The 17,407-nt window shown below is 48.7% G+C and overlaps 2 protein-coding genes across 7 annotated transcripts in view; both read left to right on the forward strand.

Moving 5' to 3' along the window:
- The first annotated feature begins 284 nt into the window (after window positions 1-284).
- MYMX (myomixer, myoblast fusion factor) lies at window positions 285-1,358 on the forward strand. Its single transcript, XM_072642310.1, has 2 exons — window positions 285-374; window positions 1,005-1,358. Exon 2 carries the CDS (start codon window positions 1,035-1,037, stop codon window positions 1,260-1,262), a length of 228 nt encoding a protein of 75 aa, XP_072498411.1. The 5' UTR covers window positions 285-374; window positions 1,005-1,034; the 3' UTR covers window positions 1,263-1,358.
- Window positions 1,359-3,669: 2,311 nt separating this feature from the next.
- The window catches only part of SLC29A1 (solute carrier family 29 member 1 (Augustine blood group)), a 30,411-nt gene continuing 16,673 nt past the window's right edge, over window positions 3,670-17,407 (forward strand). For 2 of the 6 annotated variants that reach the window (XM_072642301.1, XM_072642304.1), the window contains exons 1-3: window positions 3,670-3,954; window positions 14,212-14,323; window positions 15,645-15,726. In XM_072642301.1, the coding sequence (XP_072498402.1) occupies window positions 15,698-15,726 (29 nt within the window). In that variant the 5' untranslated portion in view covers window positions 3,670-3,954; window positions 14,212-14,323; window positions 15,645-15,697. Of the gene's footprint in view, window positions 3,955-7,318; window positions 7,433-14,211; window positions 14,324-15,157; window positions 15,348-15,644; window positions 15,727-17,407 lie in introns of those variants that run through there. The other 4 variants (XM_072642303.1, XM_072642300.1, XM_072642305.1 and 1 more) reach the window with 4 other exon arrangements.

Below are 17,407 nucleotides of genomic sequence, written 5' to 3' on the forward strand. Positions count from 1 at the left end.
CCAGCTGGATCCCTTCCTCTCATCATGCCAGCTGCCACCTCAGTTGTGCCTCCCTACTTCTCCCCACTCCCCCCAGCTGTCTCCTCTCCATTACCCCCCCCCCCCCTTATCAAGTTTGTCCCAGCTGTTGTGGGTGGGGCAAGGCTGGCTGGTGATCTCTCTTCATTCATCCTCAATCCCCTTAAGTAGAAATTATTTTCTGCTAAGGAGAGAGCTGAGAGCAACAAGTACTAGATAGGAGACCCTTCATTATTTTTTCAGAGGAAATACAGGCACAGAAATGCATGAACTTTCTGAAATACAGCTCAACTTGGTGTAGTGGACAGAACATTGAATACTTACTCTCTGACCCCATCAATACCACTACTAGACAGGTGAGAACTCACCCTGACTTGCTGGGGATGGAAAGGGTGGGAGAGGGTCAATGACTGGAGATTGGGAGGGACAGGACCAAAAATGAGGGGTAGTCATGGAAGAGTCTTCTGTCTACACAGAAGGAACCCACAGGAAATGTGGTTCAACAAGAGAGTAACAGAAACTAGGTAGGGAGCTAAAAATGTGTTTGAAGAGGAAAGATAGGTTTAGTAGAAGGAACCCCGGGTTGAGAAGACAGAAAAGCCCCAGAGTTTTGCCCTTGTTTTAAGATTTCCTGACCCCAGGCAAGAAACTGAGAGATCTTTGGGTCTCAAATTTTCTCCTCTATACAATGGGGAGAAAACTGCTTGTCTTTTCTCCCTTAGAACAAAAACCAAAGAAGGAAACTGAAGGAAAGTATTTTGAAAGTAGAAAAAAAAAGAGTAAGAGTTGGCAACCAATGAAATATTACCAGAAGGGTCAGGGGGCATAAGTGAGACAACAAACCCCTTCCTCCTCCCCTCCCCTTCAAAACCCCAAAACTAATGGAGAAGGTGTTAGAGATTGAACCCCAATGGGAGGAAAGGTCTGGGAGGAGTGGTCTTGGTAGATGCCTCTGTAGTGCTGTCCTCCCCTTCCCCACTCCACAGCGCTGACTGAGTCCAGCTGGGCCTTCCACCATGCCTGTTCCATTGCTTCCGCTGCTGCTAAGAACTCTGCTATCTCGCCTGCTGCTGCCTACTGCCCGCCTCGCTCGAAAGCACCTTGTGCCCCTGCTGCGCCGCCTGGCCCAACGCCTGGGCTCTCAGGAGACTCGCCAAGCTCTCTTGGGCTGCCTTCTCTATGCCCTCAGCCTCCGACACCAGCCCGATGCACAGAGAAATGGGGTAGAGAGCAAGGGAGGCTAGATTTGGGGTGGGGGAAGCAAAACTGCAAAGCCCTAAAGTAAGCCCTCTTCTACCACTGGGCTTAATAGGAGAAGGAGGAAAAGAAAAAGATCTTTCTAGAATAGGAGCCTGGAGTCTTGGGATGTCTCTTTTTTGAGGTGGCAGTGGGGTGGGGAGGGTACAAAGAAAGACTCCCAACACTACTGGCTATTTTTCTGTGCTCTACCTTCCCCCACTTTCCCCCAGGGCAGAAAACATTAACCTACTTACTCTGCTCCAAGGAGATGTCACAAAGAGAACAAGATCATCCTGCTTTATCTTGTCGGACAAGAGAGGTTAATTGGGGGATTTTCTCACCTGGACCTCTGTTTTCAGACAATCCCTTCCCCCAACCCCCTCTGCGTGTTGGTGGACTGAATGTGTGCCTGGTCCTAATGCCATCTGTCGGTTCTGAGCGCTGCCCTGTCTAGCGGAAAATAAAAGAAGCTAATTAATCCTGAATCTTTCATGCCTCTTCCTTCTCAAGCCTTCTTTCACATCTGTCTTTTTTCTGAATATACTCCCTTAACGCCCACTGGCTGAAGGAAGAATTCTCCCTTTTGTCCAAAGGGAGAATCAAAGCCCAGAAAGGACATAATCCCTTGCCCAGGTTCAGAGAGAAGGGAGTCTGAGATTAGAACTCAGGGCACCTGGCTTTGTCCCCAAATCTAAGCAAAACAATCTTTTAATCCTGCACAGACAAGTGGCAAGGAAGGAGTTGCTTCCACAATCTTTGTCCATGGTTGGCCTTGCCAGGAGTTTCTTTACTGTGTCTAATTTTTTTCTTTCTGCTTCTCTGTGAATCTTTTACCTCTGAGAGTTGATCGACCTGACTGAGAGCTCAGTACTTTAATCCTTCATCCCAAATTTTCTCTCAGAGGACAGTGGCCTAGCGAAGAGATCAAAAGTAGCCTGCTTGGGGAGGGGGATGAGGCAGGGGGAGGGAGTGTCTTCCCAATGAGATATTAGGAGATATAGTCCAAGTGACTTTCTCAATATCAACTCCTGAGAAGGTCTCTGAGCTTTGTCATTCTGGAAGACAGCCCAGATTTAGGGTAAGATTTGGAAGACAGGATTTTCCTAAGGAGAAAGAGGGGCCAGGATTTCCTTTCCTAAAATAAGAGAAATAAAAAAATAAGTCAACAAACATTTATTAAAAGTTTAAAGTATTCCAGGTACAGTGATAAGCTCTGAGGATACAGAAAAAAACCCCAAAACACAGGTTCTGATTTCAAGGAATTCACACTCTAAAGGAGGAAGGGGGAACGATATGCAAACAATTACGTACATTCAAAAACATATGTAAACTATAAATCTGAGATAATCCAGTGGGGAAAGCACTGGAGAGTGGATCGGAGTAGGAAAGGCCTTTGAGATGAGTCTCAAAGGAAACTAGGAAGTGGAGGTGAGGAGGGAAAAGGCAACCAGAGAAAAGGTAAAGTCTGATCCTTCCAGAAGTGGGGAAGTCAGACTAGAGTGAGTTGAAGATTTTAGACTGATAGGAACCCACCTAAGAGGAGGAGGAGGAGGAAGAGGAAGCTATCCTTTCTAGGAATAGGGACTGGAGTCTTGAGTTAAGGGTCTGACACAGGATGTAGGTCTCTCTTGGGTTGAGGGATAGGGGCAGGGGTAAAGGAGGGTGTTCCATGCAAGGAACATCAAGAAGTCAGAACAAGATTGATTTCCACGTAAATTTCAATAATTTGCTTAATCTAAAATTCAACTTGCTCCAGGTGGTCAACCACAGAGTACAGAGTCCCAATTGACTTTATGTGGCAGATACAAAGGAAAGGAGACCAATGCTCCTACTCTTCCTTGTCTAGCCACATTCTTCTTATGGTACAGCTTCTGCCACGCAGGCTCACTATATGGACTGGAAGGAGGTCCTAACCAGGGACAGGCATCTCCCTAACTGCCCCTCAAGGGAGCCCTTCGCCCACTGGCACTGCAGGACAAGTACCATGGATGAAGACTGTCAACCTTACCCTAGGGTAGTAGCAATCCTCTGTGACTGTACCCTGGTCAGGCTGACCCCCGCCCCCCCCCACACCCTCCCGACACTTCTTACTAGGGTAACCACTCTCCCGACAACCTGAGAACCTCAGAAAACCCCTGAGTTTGAACCCCTTCCTCTCCTGGGCCCCTAACCCCACCCCGCCTCTACGGTTGAGGTGCCCGGGTTGGACCAGTAGTACCTCTTCCCCAGCACCCCCCTCCAAGGTCAGCCTGGACGCTGCGAGCTTCAATCTTCCTTCCAGTTTGCTGATCCCCTCCTATACGCAACACGCCGGGGAGGGTTGCGGGTATGAATGAAAACCACCTGCCTCCGAATTCACGGTCCTGCAGGCGGTCCGGACCTGTCTGGTTCATGACCAACCCCCTCCCCGCTAGTTGTGCAGTGGACATGGCTGCCGTTCTGGCCCTGAGCTAAGGCAGGCGGAGATCTGGGAAGAGGGGGTACAAAGGACAGGTTCCCTCCCGGCTGCGACCAGAGCCTGCTGGAAGGCGGGGCGGGGGATGTTGGCTGGATGCCGGGCGGGGCTCCAGAGGTTCTCACGCTACTGGGGACCTGCTTGAAGCCCAGGAAGAGCAACTGACAGAAAAGGAGATGGAGATGGAGATGCAAGGATCTGGGGGAGCAAAATGAGTGGGTGTCCCGGGAATGCGAACCCAGGTAAACAGGGAGGGAGATTCGAGGGGAAGTATGAGAATGTATGAGAAAGGGCATCCTGAAGAAGATGGGGGCGGGGCAAGTGGAATGATGATCGTGGGGAAATTGGGGCTAAGGAATCAAAGGGCCAGTCTCGCCCTTTAGGAAGAGGAGGGGAAGGCACTGGGACTTTTACGGGTACTGACCTCTACTAATGCAAGGTTGGAGTCAGGGGGAGGAGGCTAAGGGGGTAGAGAAGGGACTCCTTCCACATCAGTGTACCACTACCACCTCCCTTCTCCAGTGATCCTGAGCATGGGGGTGGGGTGGTCAGAAGTCTGAGAAATGGAGTAGGGTGGGGTTGGCAAGCCTAGAGAAGGCGGGGGGGAATAGTGGAGGGGGAGGAGGGAGGTGAGATGGACAAGTAGACTAGCAAAAGAATCACCTCCCCCAGACCCCCACGGATATCAGGGGACACTCAAGAATACCCGGCAGGCTCAGCACCCTTAACACAAACAGAACAAACACATTCTTCACAGAAAAACTCATCTGTGGGGTGCAAAATATACGAGAGCCCATGACACATGGGAACAGAGACACTTTAAGCCATACATTTCTCAAACTGTGGTGACTTGGTTAACTACAAAGAAAGGAGATTTATAGCATTGATTATCTGGGAGAGAGGCTGACTGAGGAACCTGGGAGGACAAAGAAAGATTTGGAGATAACCTGAGTCCATCAGGGTTGGGAATCAAAGGCCAGATAGGGAACCTTGGAGATAATTTATAATGCCCACCCTCTACCCATCTTCAAAATAGACCAAACTAATTTGCCTCAAACCCCCTGGTTAGTAAGTGTTCTTCCCTCCCTCCAATCTCCATACACCCCACTGATAGGCACCTAAGGGTGAACCCATGGTGGGATGGCATGAGCAGTGTCCAGTTAGGGTTGATTTAGAAGTGTCCTGTGGGGTCCAAGGACATATGATTCTTTGGCATGGTGGACACAGGCTAGCATAGCAACAGATTTCCACTTGCGACAGCCTAGAGCCTCCCGAGTATGCCCACCAGAGGGCTCCTGTGTCCAAAAACCACATCTCCAGGAGTCCAGTTTCCTGGGAAGGCGATGGAGGGGGAAGAATCACTGGCTGGGTGCCTAGGTGGTAGAGCTGGTCTAGTGCCCAGGTTGGGCGGGATAATGGGCGGCCCTCCAGCAATAACAGCCAGGGTTGTTGCCAACCACCCAGCCCTAGAGGAATGGGGGGGGCGGGGGGCGGTGTTGATTTACAAGAGAATAAGCCTTCTCCAGTCTGACCGAAGACAGTGACCACTTCCCTGATCTTCCCTTCCCACTCTGGGCCTCCTTTAGACACAACACCAATGATTGCTGGCCACATCTATTTGCACAGAGGGGTGGGGGTGGGTTCCGGGCCTTCGTGTCCCCTAGAAAGACAAAACTATTCCTTTTTCTGGGCTTCCCACTCAGGCTGAGGCAAGGGCAGTGGACCTTTGAGGTCAAGGGCATGGTGACCTTGGTGATATATTAGAGAGAATCTGGGGTATTTGTGAATGTATATCCATACCGGTCTGTTTTGTATCCTGGACTCTGGGCCTGTATGTATGAGAGAAAACATTTGGGATAAAAGCCTAGGACTAAGAACTGAGGACCCCCTTCCCTTCTTTGATCTAAATGTATGTATGTTGGGGGAGAATGAATTGGAAAAAACAAGAGTTTATCTCCCCAGCTTGATCTGGCTATCTCTGAGGAATTCTTGGTTGTAATTATTATTAATTGTTAATTAGCCTTATCTTGCCTCCCTAAAGAGGGAGGGGCAGGGCACTTAGGTAGAGGCAGCAGGGTGATGGTAGTGAAGTGAGCCCTAGAGGTTCCCTAGAGACTTCCATCTTTCTAATAAAAATAATAGCCCTAATTTGCATTGTACTTTAACCACTGCTAAGCAGTTCTGCACACGTTATCTTATTTGATTCCCTCCCACAAAAAGGTGCAATTATTGTTCCCTTTTCACTGGTGCAGAAAATGAGGCTGAAAGGTTTGTTGACTTAGGCTCACCAGCTCCTAATAAATGCTGAAGACAGGATTTGAACTCAGGTCTTTCTGACTCCAAGTCATCTTGACTGCATACTTTATTAGCTATATCTCCTTCTTATGCTCTTGTCAAGAAGTTGGAAACTGTCTTCTCAGAAACATTCCTTCTAGAATTACCCCCAATCGAATCCCTATTGTCTGCTGGCTAAATCCAGCTTAATTGATAACTCATTACCAGTGAGACCTGGGGCCAAGCAAAGGGACCATGGATTGTCTAGAAACTACTGAAAATAGACACTGAGATTCATTTTAGGGATGTGACCTCCATAAGACATCCCAAAACCTCTTTTCCCTCTCATTCCCTCAAAGCTAGTCTCCGATATAAATAGGGTGGATGTGCTGATGGGATCTAACTTAGGATTAAGTATGAGTCCAGGACTGTGGGAAGACTGACCTAGAGACAAACTCCAACCTTCCCCCAATGCATAAGTGTGGAGAAAGAATGAGAACAAAGGGAATTGGAGGTGGTGAAGGGAGAGAAGTGAATAAAAAACCGAAATGGTCTGAAAGGAGACATCCTGCTCAGGAAAGGAGACAGTTACAGGAAATATAAATAAGGGAGTTCAAGTTTGAGGGTCCAAGAGAATCATGGGAGAGAAAACATTTAGTAGAGAGAAGGCAGGTAAAGATAGCAGTGTGCTTGGGGAGGGAGAGCTTAGAGTCGTGGGAACAAAAGGGGTTGAATCTGGAGAATAAGGGTGATTGGGGTGAGGGAGGTAGCAGAGAGAGTAAAGTCAGTTAAGTCATGTTGCTCAAATGCCTGCTGTGTGCCAAGTTATTGTGTTAAGCGTTGGGGATGCAAAAAAAAAAGGTTTCCCCAAAAAAGCAGAGCCCCCGTTCCCTAACCCTGATTTTTCCTTCTGAAATTAATGAAATTATTGTTAAAGGAAAGGTTGTATTTAGGGTTTTAGAGTTTGGGAGGTAAAGGGGGAACCATAGTTGGGAGGTTGTGTGGCCCAAGATGGGGAGGTATATCAATAAATGGGGTATCCCAGTGGGGGGATGTACCAGTTGAAGGGGTCCCCCTGGAATATGGGTTTGGGAGAGTCCTAGAGTGGTGTAGAAACAGGATATTTCCGTGGGGTGTGGAAAGAACAATTTACCATTAAGTAGAGGTGGGGGAGGCCAATCCTAGGGTTTTGGAGAAGGGTTATGGGGTGTCGTTGGGGGCGGGGGTTTAGGGGTTTGGCTCCCTGGCCTGAGGCAAGGGGTGTTCGAAGAGGAGGAGAAGTTCGGCTTGGGGAGCGGAGGAGGAGGGGTGGAGAGCTGCCGGGTGGGGCGTGTTTGTGGGCGGGATCTGGGGAGGGCTTTGAAGGGGGCCAGGGCTTGCGGGGAGCGAGAAGCGGGAATCGAGCCGAGCAGGAGCTGAGAGCCGGAGGAGCTGGACCCCGAGCAGGTGCGGTCCTCGATGTGCACGCAGGGGCATGGGGAGATAGGGGACCCCGGAGGGGAGGAGGTTCGAGTCCCGCCATGCCCGTAATGGCCCGTGGCCTCCCAACTCCGATCTGCCGCTGGCCATCCCCACTTTGCGCCGCCCCAGCGCGTACAGGAGACGAGATGGGGGGGTCCCTGGCCCTGCCCACCCTGGCGTCCCCGGGCACTTAGGGGTGCGCGCAAGCCCTTGGGGGCGCAACGCGGGAATTTTCAGGGTTCCTGGGCGGAGCACCCCCGGGTGTTTCCCGCGCCTCCCGGGGCGCGCCGTGGCGGTCCCTGCGGACCCGAGCACGTGGCGGCGGAGGAAGGGATGGGGACCCGAAGAGGGGACCTCGTGGCGCTCGGGGGTAGGGGGAGGCTGGAGTTACGGCGGGGCCCGGTGCCAGGCCCACGGGATCGAGCTAAGGGAGCACCGGGAGAGGGGAGGAGCCGGCAATTGACAGATTGGTTAATATCTTGGATATTAACCTTGAACTGGTTAGCGGGGCTCCAAGTCCTGCTATTTCACGACGACCTGGGATCTCATAGTTCTCAGGCCAGTTTACATAACGCCCGTCTTCCCTTGTCGGATGTGCGAGGCCAGGGACTCCCCTTGCCAAGAGATTTATCGACGAGGAAGGAAACCTCTCATCAGGGATGAGGAAGGAAACTTCATCAGGGATGAGGAAGGGACCCACCGAGTAGCCCCTGGTCATCAAGTGCCAGAGCCCGGAATTGATCATACCCATCCCTCCACGTCTGCTGGTGACATCTGGAGGCTGCCCCACTCCCCCGGGGCTCTGTGATGATGAGGGGCTGTCTCCTCCTCCCATCTCAAACACAGGTGCATCTGTTTGTGAAGCTTGTGTTTCCTGAATCGGCCCCCCCCCCCCCCAGATAATGGGTAGGGTTCCCCAGAATGGCTCAACTCAGAGCTGGGGCACAGATGAACAAAATCAGCAGCTTCTTAGCCCAGTCCACTGATGGATAACCAGCTATTGGGAATTTTTAACTTCTGTCAAGCCTGTCTTACTCACTAGGTCTCCTCCACTTGCTCTGGAGCTGAGCAGATCGAATCTTGTATGGGACAGCCTTTCAAACATTTGAGGCTAGCTATCTTGCCCCCCAAATGCTTCCAAATCTTTATCTATGCCAATCTACCTTTATGTAGGCCAGATATTCTTTGAGCTTTCCCCTAATTGTTTTATGACTTCAACTATTCATGGCCTTCAAAATCCTGATTGTTTTCTCCTTTATACACTCCGACTAATCTGTGGCTTCCTTAAATTATATCTCCTAGACCTGAGCACAGTGCTCAAGATGCAAGGGACAGGGGCAAGAGTACAGCCTACCCTTTGGCTTCACTATCTCTCCTGAGGAAAGCTCTCCTCCAAGGTTTCCTTATCACAGTCTATTTGCCATGGTCTATTTTCCGCTCTCCCTCAGTCTTAATCCTTGTTTTTACCCCTCTCACCAGCCACTGTCACCTCTGGTCCCTATTTCTGCTAATTCCTGGATCAGCATTTCCTATACCACCAGCATTAGCCTAGTTAAGTTCCAAATCCTAGATATAAGACTCTTCTAGGCCTGTCTCTGTGTTTTCCCTTCATCTTAACACATGTGCAGGTACCCCAATATGTCTTAGGAAAGAGTTGAGGTTTCCTTGGCAGTCTGGTCTCGGCGGGATTGGGAAGATGGTGCTCTCACTGTCTCCCCAGCTGCTTCATGTCATGTGGGGAAGCTTATGGGTGTCACAGGGAATTGTTGGTATTTGACAGCAGCGAAGGTGGGGGGCATCTTTCTCGGTACAGTGGAATAGAATCAGGATTCCGAAGAAGAGGGGCTTCTGGGTGTAGGGGCCTGTGCCACTAGGGTTTGGCCTGTCCTGTTCAGAGGCTGACAAAGCATGACATCTCCCTTCTGTCAAGTTTCAGGCTGAGGGAGCCCAGATGCTCCTGGCAGCATCTTCTTGCCTTCCCCACCCCCACCTGCCAGGCTGCTGGTGGTAGGGGCAGATAAAGAAACAAACAACTCCTGGGTCTTAGACAAAAGCAAGGAAGGAGAGGTAGGGGCAGTTGGAGCCAATACGTGATGTGAAGGGCTTGGCAGAACCGGGCTATCATGTTGGGGTGGGTCCCTCTAGCCTTGGGGCCAGAATTTTTTAGCTATTTGTAATTTGGAAGGGGGGAGGGATTTCTAAGATGTCATGTGCTCGCTTCTATTCTTTACCTCATAGACAACTCAACTCTGCCCCTAAACCTTCACCTTTCATTCCCCCTAAACCTCCTCCCTTTCCTTCCTTTTTACCTTTGGCGTGGGTGGGGCACAGGGATTCTTAACTGGGCCTTGCCAAAAGTGGGACTGAAGTAGGCAAGGGATTTTCCCCCTCTGCCAAGTGATGGGAAAATCTGACATCTAAACCTGCCTCTCCAGAGCAACTGCCCCTCCCTCTAAACCTGATCTGGTTTGGCCAGTTTCATCCTTCTGTAATCTGGTAAGAAGTGCATAAGTGTCTCAGATTTGGTTCTTCTCCCTATTCAGGAATAATAACAATTCTAACACCTAACATGGAATGAGTTTTCTATATATCAGGCTAAACACTTTACGATTATTTGATTGTTTGATCAAACTATTTATTTGATCCTCACAACAATCCTGGGAGGAAGGTACTATTATTTTCCCCCATTTTACAGATGAGGAAAGTGAGGTAGAGTTGAAGTGACTTGTCCAGGGTCATACAGCTAAGCCCAAATGGGACTCTTGATATTCCTGACTCCAGGCGCAGTGCATCACCTAGCTGCCTGGACCAGGAACTTTGGTTTGAGTAAGCATTGCCATCAACTCAGCTGATTTTCTAAGGTCTGAGGTGGGAGAGATCTGACACCTTGGACAAAAGCAATTATTAAATGTGTCCAGGCATTGTGCTAAGTACTAAGGATACAAAGAAGGGCAAAAACTGTCCCTGCCCTTGAGTGGGTCACAATCTGGGAGGGGGGGAGGAAAGGAGACGATGCAAACAATAAACAAAATATGTACAACTTACACTGGAAATAATGTCAGAGAGAAGGTATGGGACCAGGAAAGGCTTTTGAGTTGTCAGTTAGCCAGCAGGCAGACATGAGGAGAGAGAGAGGGAGGAGGGAGAGAGAGAGAGAGGCAGAGGGAGAGAGAGAGAGGAGAGAGAGAGAGAAAGAGAGAGAGAGAGAGAGAGGAGGGAGGGAAAGAGAATTTTAGGCATGCTTGGGGACCACTTAGTTTAAAAAAAAAACCAAAAACCCAGAGTCTGAAGATGGTGGCTTGTGGATGAACATCGAGGAAACCAGTATCATTGTATCATAGAATAAATAGAGGGGAAGGTAGATTGGAAATCTAGGAAGGTGTCTAGTTATAAAATGCTTTAAAGGCCAAATGTAGCATTTGACATTTGATCCTGGAGGAAATAAGGAGCCACTGGAGTTTATTAAGTAGAGAGGTAAAACATTCATATCTGCAATTAAGAAAGATGACTTTGGCAGCTGTTTGGAGAATGGATTGGAATAGAAAGGCACTTGAGGCAGAAAAACCAACCAGCGGGCCATTGCAATAATCCAGGTGTGAGATAAAGAGGGTATTTGTTGCCTCATCCTTACCTTTTGCAAAATGCTTTAACTCTGTGATCAGGTCTATGAAGGAGGAATGATTATTTGCATGAAAATTGCATATGGTGATGGGGTTTCCCCAATGTATGGTATTTTGGGCCTTTTACTAATGCAAATATTCACCGCTTTTGTACCTTATGAAAGCCTTGAGGTGACGCAGTGTATAGAGCACTGGGCTTGGAATCCAGAAATATCATCTTCAGATGTTTGTTAGGTATATAGCCTTAGGCAAGTTACTTAACCCTGTTTGCCCCAATTCTTCATCCACACAATGAGTTGGAGAAGGAAATGGCAAATCAAGTATCTGCCAAGAAGACACCAAGACATGACTGAACAGTAACACAAGCTGCACCTCGTGTTTAAACCTCAGAATTGTGGAATCTCAGATTTGGAAGGGACCTCAAAGGTACAAGTGAGGAGTGACAGCATTCCAGGTACCAGGGACATCTAGATCTCCCTCGACCTGAGCAAGAATTCCCCTTCAGTCTCCCTCCGAGAATGGTTATTCTCTTAACTCAAAGACCTCCAGGGAAGGGGGAACTTGCTACTTCCAGAATTTGTGCACATTTCACTGGTGGACAGGTCTGAAATGTTTCCTTACCCCAGGACTAAGTGTGTTTCTGCATAACTTCTTAGTCATTGTTCCTGGTTCTGACCTCTGGGTCAGAAAGAACAAGTCCATTCCCTCTTTTTTTTTTTTAAATGTTAAAATTGTTTATTTTTATTAGAATTAAAAAGGTACAAAGTTGTTTTTTTTTAAATTTCATTCCTTTGACTTCCTGTATTCCTTTTCCTTCTTTTTCTTCTTGAGGCAATAGGGCTTAAGTGACTTGCTCAGGGTCACACAGCTAGCAAATATCTGAGGCTAGATTTGAACTCAGGTCCTCTGACCTCCAAGGATGATTTTTTTTTCCTCTGCACCACCTAGTTACCCCATTTGTATATTTTCCAGGCAACATAAAGTATCTTTTTTTCCCCTTTAACGTGAAGAATACACGTTAAAGCTGTGTTGTAATTCAGGGAACACCTAGGTACAAATCTCTGCTTATTCCCTCTTCTATAGGAGAGTCTTCCTGTTTTCCAGGTTAAACATCCCTCTTTCCTTCAGTCAGTCCATAGCTGGCATTACCTGGAGACCCTTTACCATCCTGATTGTCTTCCCTTGGGCACTATACCTCTCATACTTGTAAATTGTATATGCTTAATAAATGCTTATGGAATGGAATCTTATAGATGAGGAAACTGACTGGCCAGGATGTCTGGGGGATGGTTAGGGGAAATAAGCAGGAGGTCAAGGGGAAGAAGTTAAACAAAAGTTCACATTTTTAGAGTGCTTGAGCTTACAAAACATTTTTACCAATGGCAGGCCCGATTTGACAGGTGGTACAAATATTATCTCCATTTTACTGATCAATCCGTCAGGGAGCCTTTATTAAAACACCTCTTTATGAGCCAGGCACTGTATTAAACGCTGGCATGAACTGAAGGCCTTTTACCATTCTAATTGCCCTTCTCTGGACACTGTCCAGTTTCTCTACATGCTAAAATATGATAACTGGGCAACTTGATGGTGCAGTGGACAGAGTACAGGACCTGGAGTCAGGAAGACTCATCTTCTTGAGTTCATTTAACCCTGTTTTCCTCAGTTTCCTCATCTGTAAAATGAGCTGGAGAAGGAAATGGCAAACCACTCTAGTATCTTTGCCCAGAAAACCCTAAATGAGGTCATAAGGAGTCAGACATGACTGGAAAGACTCAACAATAAAAAAATTATGGTAATGTGGTGATAAAGATAAAAGTCTTTAGGCCTTGCTCTGAAGGAGTTTATATTCTAAGGGTCCTGTGCCAGTGTCTCCCATGTCTCCCAATCGATACCAGTGTTCTCCAGAGATCAGAGAAGGTGCTGTGCTCTGTGAGCAAAGCAGAATTGCAGTAGCTCAAAGAAAGTTTGAGATCCACAATTTTAGAGATATCCCCACTCCAAATATTCACAATGGACTACTTGTATCCAATCTGTGGTAGAGCCTTCTGAGCTCACGTTGTTCTGATCAGCCACAGCGGGCACACCCGAGTGATAATAAAGTCTTCTAATGGTGGGGAGGTGGGGAGAAGGAGGGAAAGGACATGCACAAGTTCTGTATGTGCTGAATATGTGCAAGTTGACTAATTTGAAGGAGGAGGGAGGCATTAGCAGCTAGGGAGATAACAAAAGATTTTACTTTGAAGGTGGTGCTCTAGCTAAGTTTTAGAGGAAATCAGAGATTCCGAGAGGTGAGGAGAGAATGCATACCAGGCCTGGGAGACAGTGAGGTAAAGGCAGTATTGTGTGTGAGGAACAGAAAGTACCCTGGTTTGTCTGGACTGGAGAGTGTATGGAAGGGAGTACTGGATAAGAAGACTGGAAAGGTAGGGAGGGACCAGCTTATGAAGAGTCTCTGGTGCTAGGGAGGGAAATTTTTATTTATCTTCCTGAGTTCAAATTTGGCAGCAGATACTTACTAGCTGTGTGACCCTAGTCAAGTCACTTAACCTCTGTTTGACTTAACCTACTAGAGAAGGAAATGGCAAACCACTCCACTATGTTGCCCAGAAAACCCCATGGACAGTATGGTTCATAGGGTCACAAAGAGTTGGACACAACTGAATAACAACTAGAAGTAATAAGGAGCCACTGGAGTTTAAAGAGGAGCGGTTTACAAGGTCAGATCTGAGGTTCAGTGATTTACATGAAGTCCTACAGCTAAAACCTGCCAGAGATGGGATTCAAACTCAGATTATTTCATCCCAAATCCAGGACGCATTGCACCCCCTTCTATCCATGCCACCTTTAGATGGTAAACATCTTGAGAGCAAGGACTGTCTTTTACCTTTTTGTCCCCAGTGCTTAGTAAAGTTCCTGGCACATAATAGGTGTTTAATAAATGATTATTGACCGGATTGACTGTAACCCTTATTGAAGGGGTTACATGTATTTGCCTTACAAAGGTTGTCCCCTTTATCTCTCCTGAGGAAAGTCAGAAAGAGTCCTTATCTCTTCTACACAAGTTATTTATCTCTTCTGCACACCTAATCTTCCAAGAAAGGGGCCTTGTAACTTGTTTTCTCCTTCCCTTTTCCATATTAGGCTAAGTGAGTCTGCTCTGGCCCAGCTGAGAAAGGCCTTTCTTCAGACATCCTGAACACGAGACTTATCCAGAAGGGAGAGCAAAGCTGCCGATCCCAGGCTCCCACCTCAGGTGTGTGCCCAGCAGGGGGAAGGAGATGCTCCTCAGGACAGTCTGATCTGGACCTCAGAATCTGACCCTCACACATGGTTTCCCCAGAAGCCAGTTAATGGGCCTGTGCCCCCTGCTGCCACCTGTTCATCCCTGGGTGGTGGAGGAGGGGAAAGCAAGCTATAAGGCAGAGGGAGAGGGTTTTTAGGCTCAAAAGAGCTGTGATACTCCCCCCTCCCCCCATTACTACTACTTCTTCCCCTTCATCTCCTAAAGCTGTGGGAGAAAGAGGAAGGGGAGAGGGGGCCTGACTCACAAAGAAACAGAGAGCAGCAGGGGACAGGTGGGGGTGGAGGAAAAACCCAATTTTCTGAAGATTTTCTGAGGCAGGACAACATGATAGAGTAAGGGTTTTAGGGTCTAGAGGGTAATTAAGGCATTCATGAAATGTATTGATTGGAAAGTGTTTTTGTTTGGGAGAAAATCTCAGGAATGGGGATGTACAAGCCCTAAGGCTGGGGTGGGGGTTGGGGGGATGGGAGGAAGATCGGTGCTAGAAAATAATACTGGGAAATCAGAAATTTAGATGGGAACTGGCATGGGAAGGAGAGGCTTATGGAAGCCTCAGCCTAGGAGCCCATGCCCATACCCTCTTACCACCCCCCTCCACCTCCTTGCAAAGGATCTTTAGGGACTGGGGCCAAGTCCCTCTGACAGGAGATTGGGGTGGCTGTTTCTTCTCGTCCTTCTTTGTCCTTTAGCTTTCCCCTCCTCTGTCTGTTTTGTACCTTCCCTCTGCCCCTTTCTTCACTCCCCTATCTGTCCCTCCCTCCCTCCCTCTTCTCTATTTTGCTTCCCTTCCCTCAGTCTCCTATCTTCCCTGGTCGCTTGCTGCTACCCTTCTGGTCTCCTCTTTTCTGGTCTGTCTCTTCTCTCTCTTTGCCTTCCAATTACCCCCTCCCTTCTGCTTCCTCCTCTCCTGTTTCCCGGCTACAGACTGCTCCAGAGCTGGATAAAAATAGCAGTGGCAGTGGCGGGGAACCAGGTATTGCCACAGCTAGGGAAGGAGGTGGGTGGGTGGGGGAAGGAGGGCGAGCTCCCCAGACTCTGTTTCCTTTGGTGGCTGTCTTGGCTGTTCTGGGGTCAGGTTCCCTTTTGAAGGGGAGTAAATGGAGGCATGCTGGGGTCCCTTTGGGAGGTGGGGAGGGGTTCAGACAAGGATAACTCCAACAAAAGAGTAAAGTTAGGATTTGACCTAGTACTCGGCCACTATGGGATAAAGAAGGGTCTGGGGTGGGGAGGGAAAGGGACGTATGCCAACCATGTCCCTTCCCCCTCCAAGGACCCCCAGATTGACAGAGCTGGAAGACACTTGGAGCCAGGAGCAGCACTGCCATGACGACTGGTCACAAGCCACAGGACAGGTATGACGGAGTCCTGAAGGTCGGGAAGGTTTCTGGTAGGGGTGGAAGTTGGGGGCAGGAAGAGGAAGCATAGAGGGCCCAAAGAGAGGTCTCTGCCTGTGGAGCTGGGGGAAGGGGTAGTAGCGTAACTCTCAGGACCCCCTCTCTACTAGCCCTTCCTGCTGAACACTTGTGAGTCAGGCTCAGACAAGCGAATGAGGAGGAAATCCACATCTGAGCTGTTTGCTGGGTGCTTGGTCAGTGGGAGGCTATGCAGGATAGCCGGGGCCTCCTTCCATTCCATCACTGTTTCCACCCTGCTGCTGGCTCCCCTTAGCTAGCCAGCCTTGGCTTCCAGCCTCTCCCCATGGGGAAGGATATTTGGCAACTCCAGTCTCTCCCTTGCCAGCACATCTGGAAAACTTTGTCACTCCTACCATCACCACCCTTCTTTCTCTGGGACCTCTTCCTCGGATGACCCCAGTAGGAGTCTTGCCCTCACTTTTTTTCCCCCTCTCTGGATTCATGTCTCCCTTCCCCTGTCTTATCCTTTACTCACTCTTTCCCTTGTCACCTTCTCTCCGTACCTCTGTCTCTAGCCTTCCTTCACTTTTTTGGTCTCCTTCTTGTCCTAATCTCATTTCCTATCCCACTTTTTACATCCCTGCCCCCAATATACCTGTCACAGTGCCCCGTGATCCATCTCTGATCATTCACTCTCACCTTTTGGGAGATTCATCTTTCCTCTGCTATCCATCCCATATACCATCAAGAACCTATGATTCTCTCTCACCCCATCATCCTGCTTGGCTTTCTTAGCTTCCAAGCTCAGTCTTCCTGCCTCTTGGTTAGGGAAATAACTCAGGCTTTTTTCCCTTGGGATTCTAGCCATGATCCCAACCCTAGCCCTGTGGTTCAGCCTGTTCCAGACAGTGGTTGATATGGGGGTGGGTGGTGGGAAGTATTACAGCCCTAACGTGGGTTGGGAAATGGCTCCTTCCTCCCTTCCCCCATAAACAAGGAAAACCCTAACGATTAACTGTGTTTAACCTGGGTGACATCCTGTTGCCTGACACCCATGGTCCCACCCGAGGGACTGTGACCAACAAAGCCAGTTCTGTCTGGAGCAGAAGGCAAACATACCCACACATACATACACACGCTGGCCTCCGGAGTTCATTTCTCCCACCCACCGTTTCCTGAAAGGGCCAGGCAGCAGCACCAGGGAACTTGGTTTCCCTGATTTTACATCTTTTAGGGAACCTTAGACATTCCCCTTCCTTTCTGCCCCCAACAGGCAGCAGCATAACAATTTCCAGATGAAAGGGAAAGGAGGGATATTGGCTGTGTATTTTGTTTTCTTGCTTCCCTACTCTTCATTCCTCCCCTCCCCTCTTCTCTGTTGAACTGTATGGGATTGAACTGGAGTTCCCAGCCTTTAAGGTCCCTATGGATCAATGGAGGCTGGGAACCTAGGTACAGGTATAGTGTCAGCCCTGTGTTTATCCCTTGGCAGAAACTTGTCTTTCCCTGAGCCTAAGACTGTCTCTCCAGCAGCTTCCTGTGCCTAGGCAGATAGAGACAGAGCAGGTGGAAGACACAGGTGGTAGGCAGGGTGCATTTCATGGAACACCTTCCCTTCTGAACATACCGGAGGTAGAGTTCTCCAGAGTCCCATTAGACTCCTCAAAAAAGCTGTCCA

The sequence above is a fragment of the Notamacropus eugenii genome, chromosome 2 (assembly GCF_028372415.1).
Source record: "Notamacropus eugenii isolate mMacEug1 chromosome 2, mMacEug1.pri_v2, whole genome shotgun sequence".
In the NCBI taxonomy this organism is placed as follows: domain Eukaryota; kingdom Metazoa; phylum Chordata; class Mammalia; order Diprotodontia; family Macropodidae; genus Notamacropus; species Notamacropus eugenii.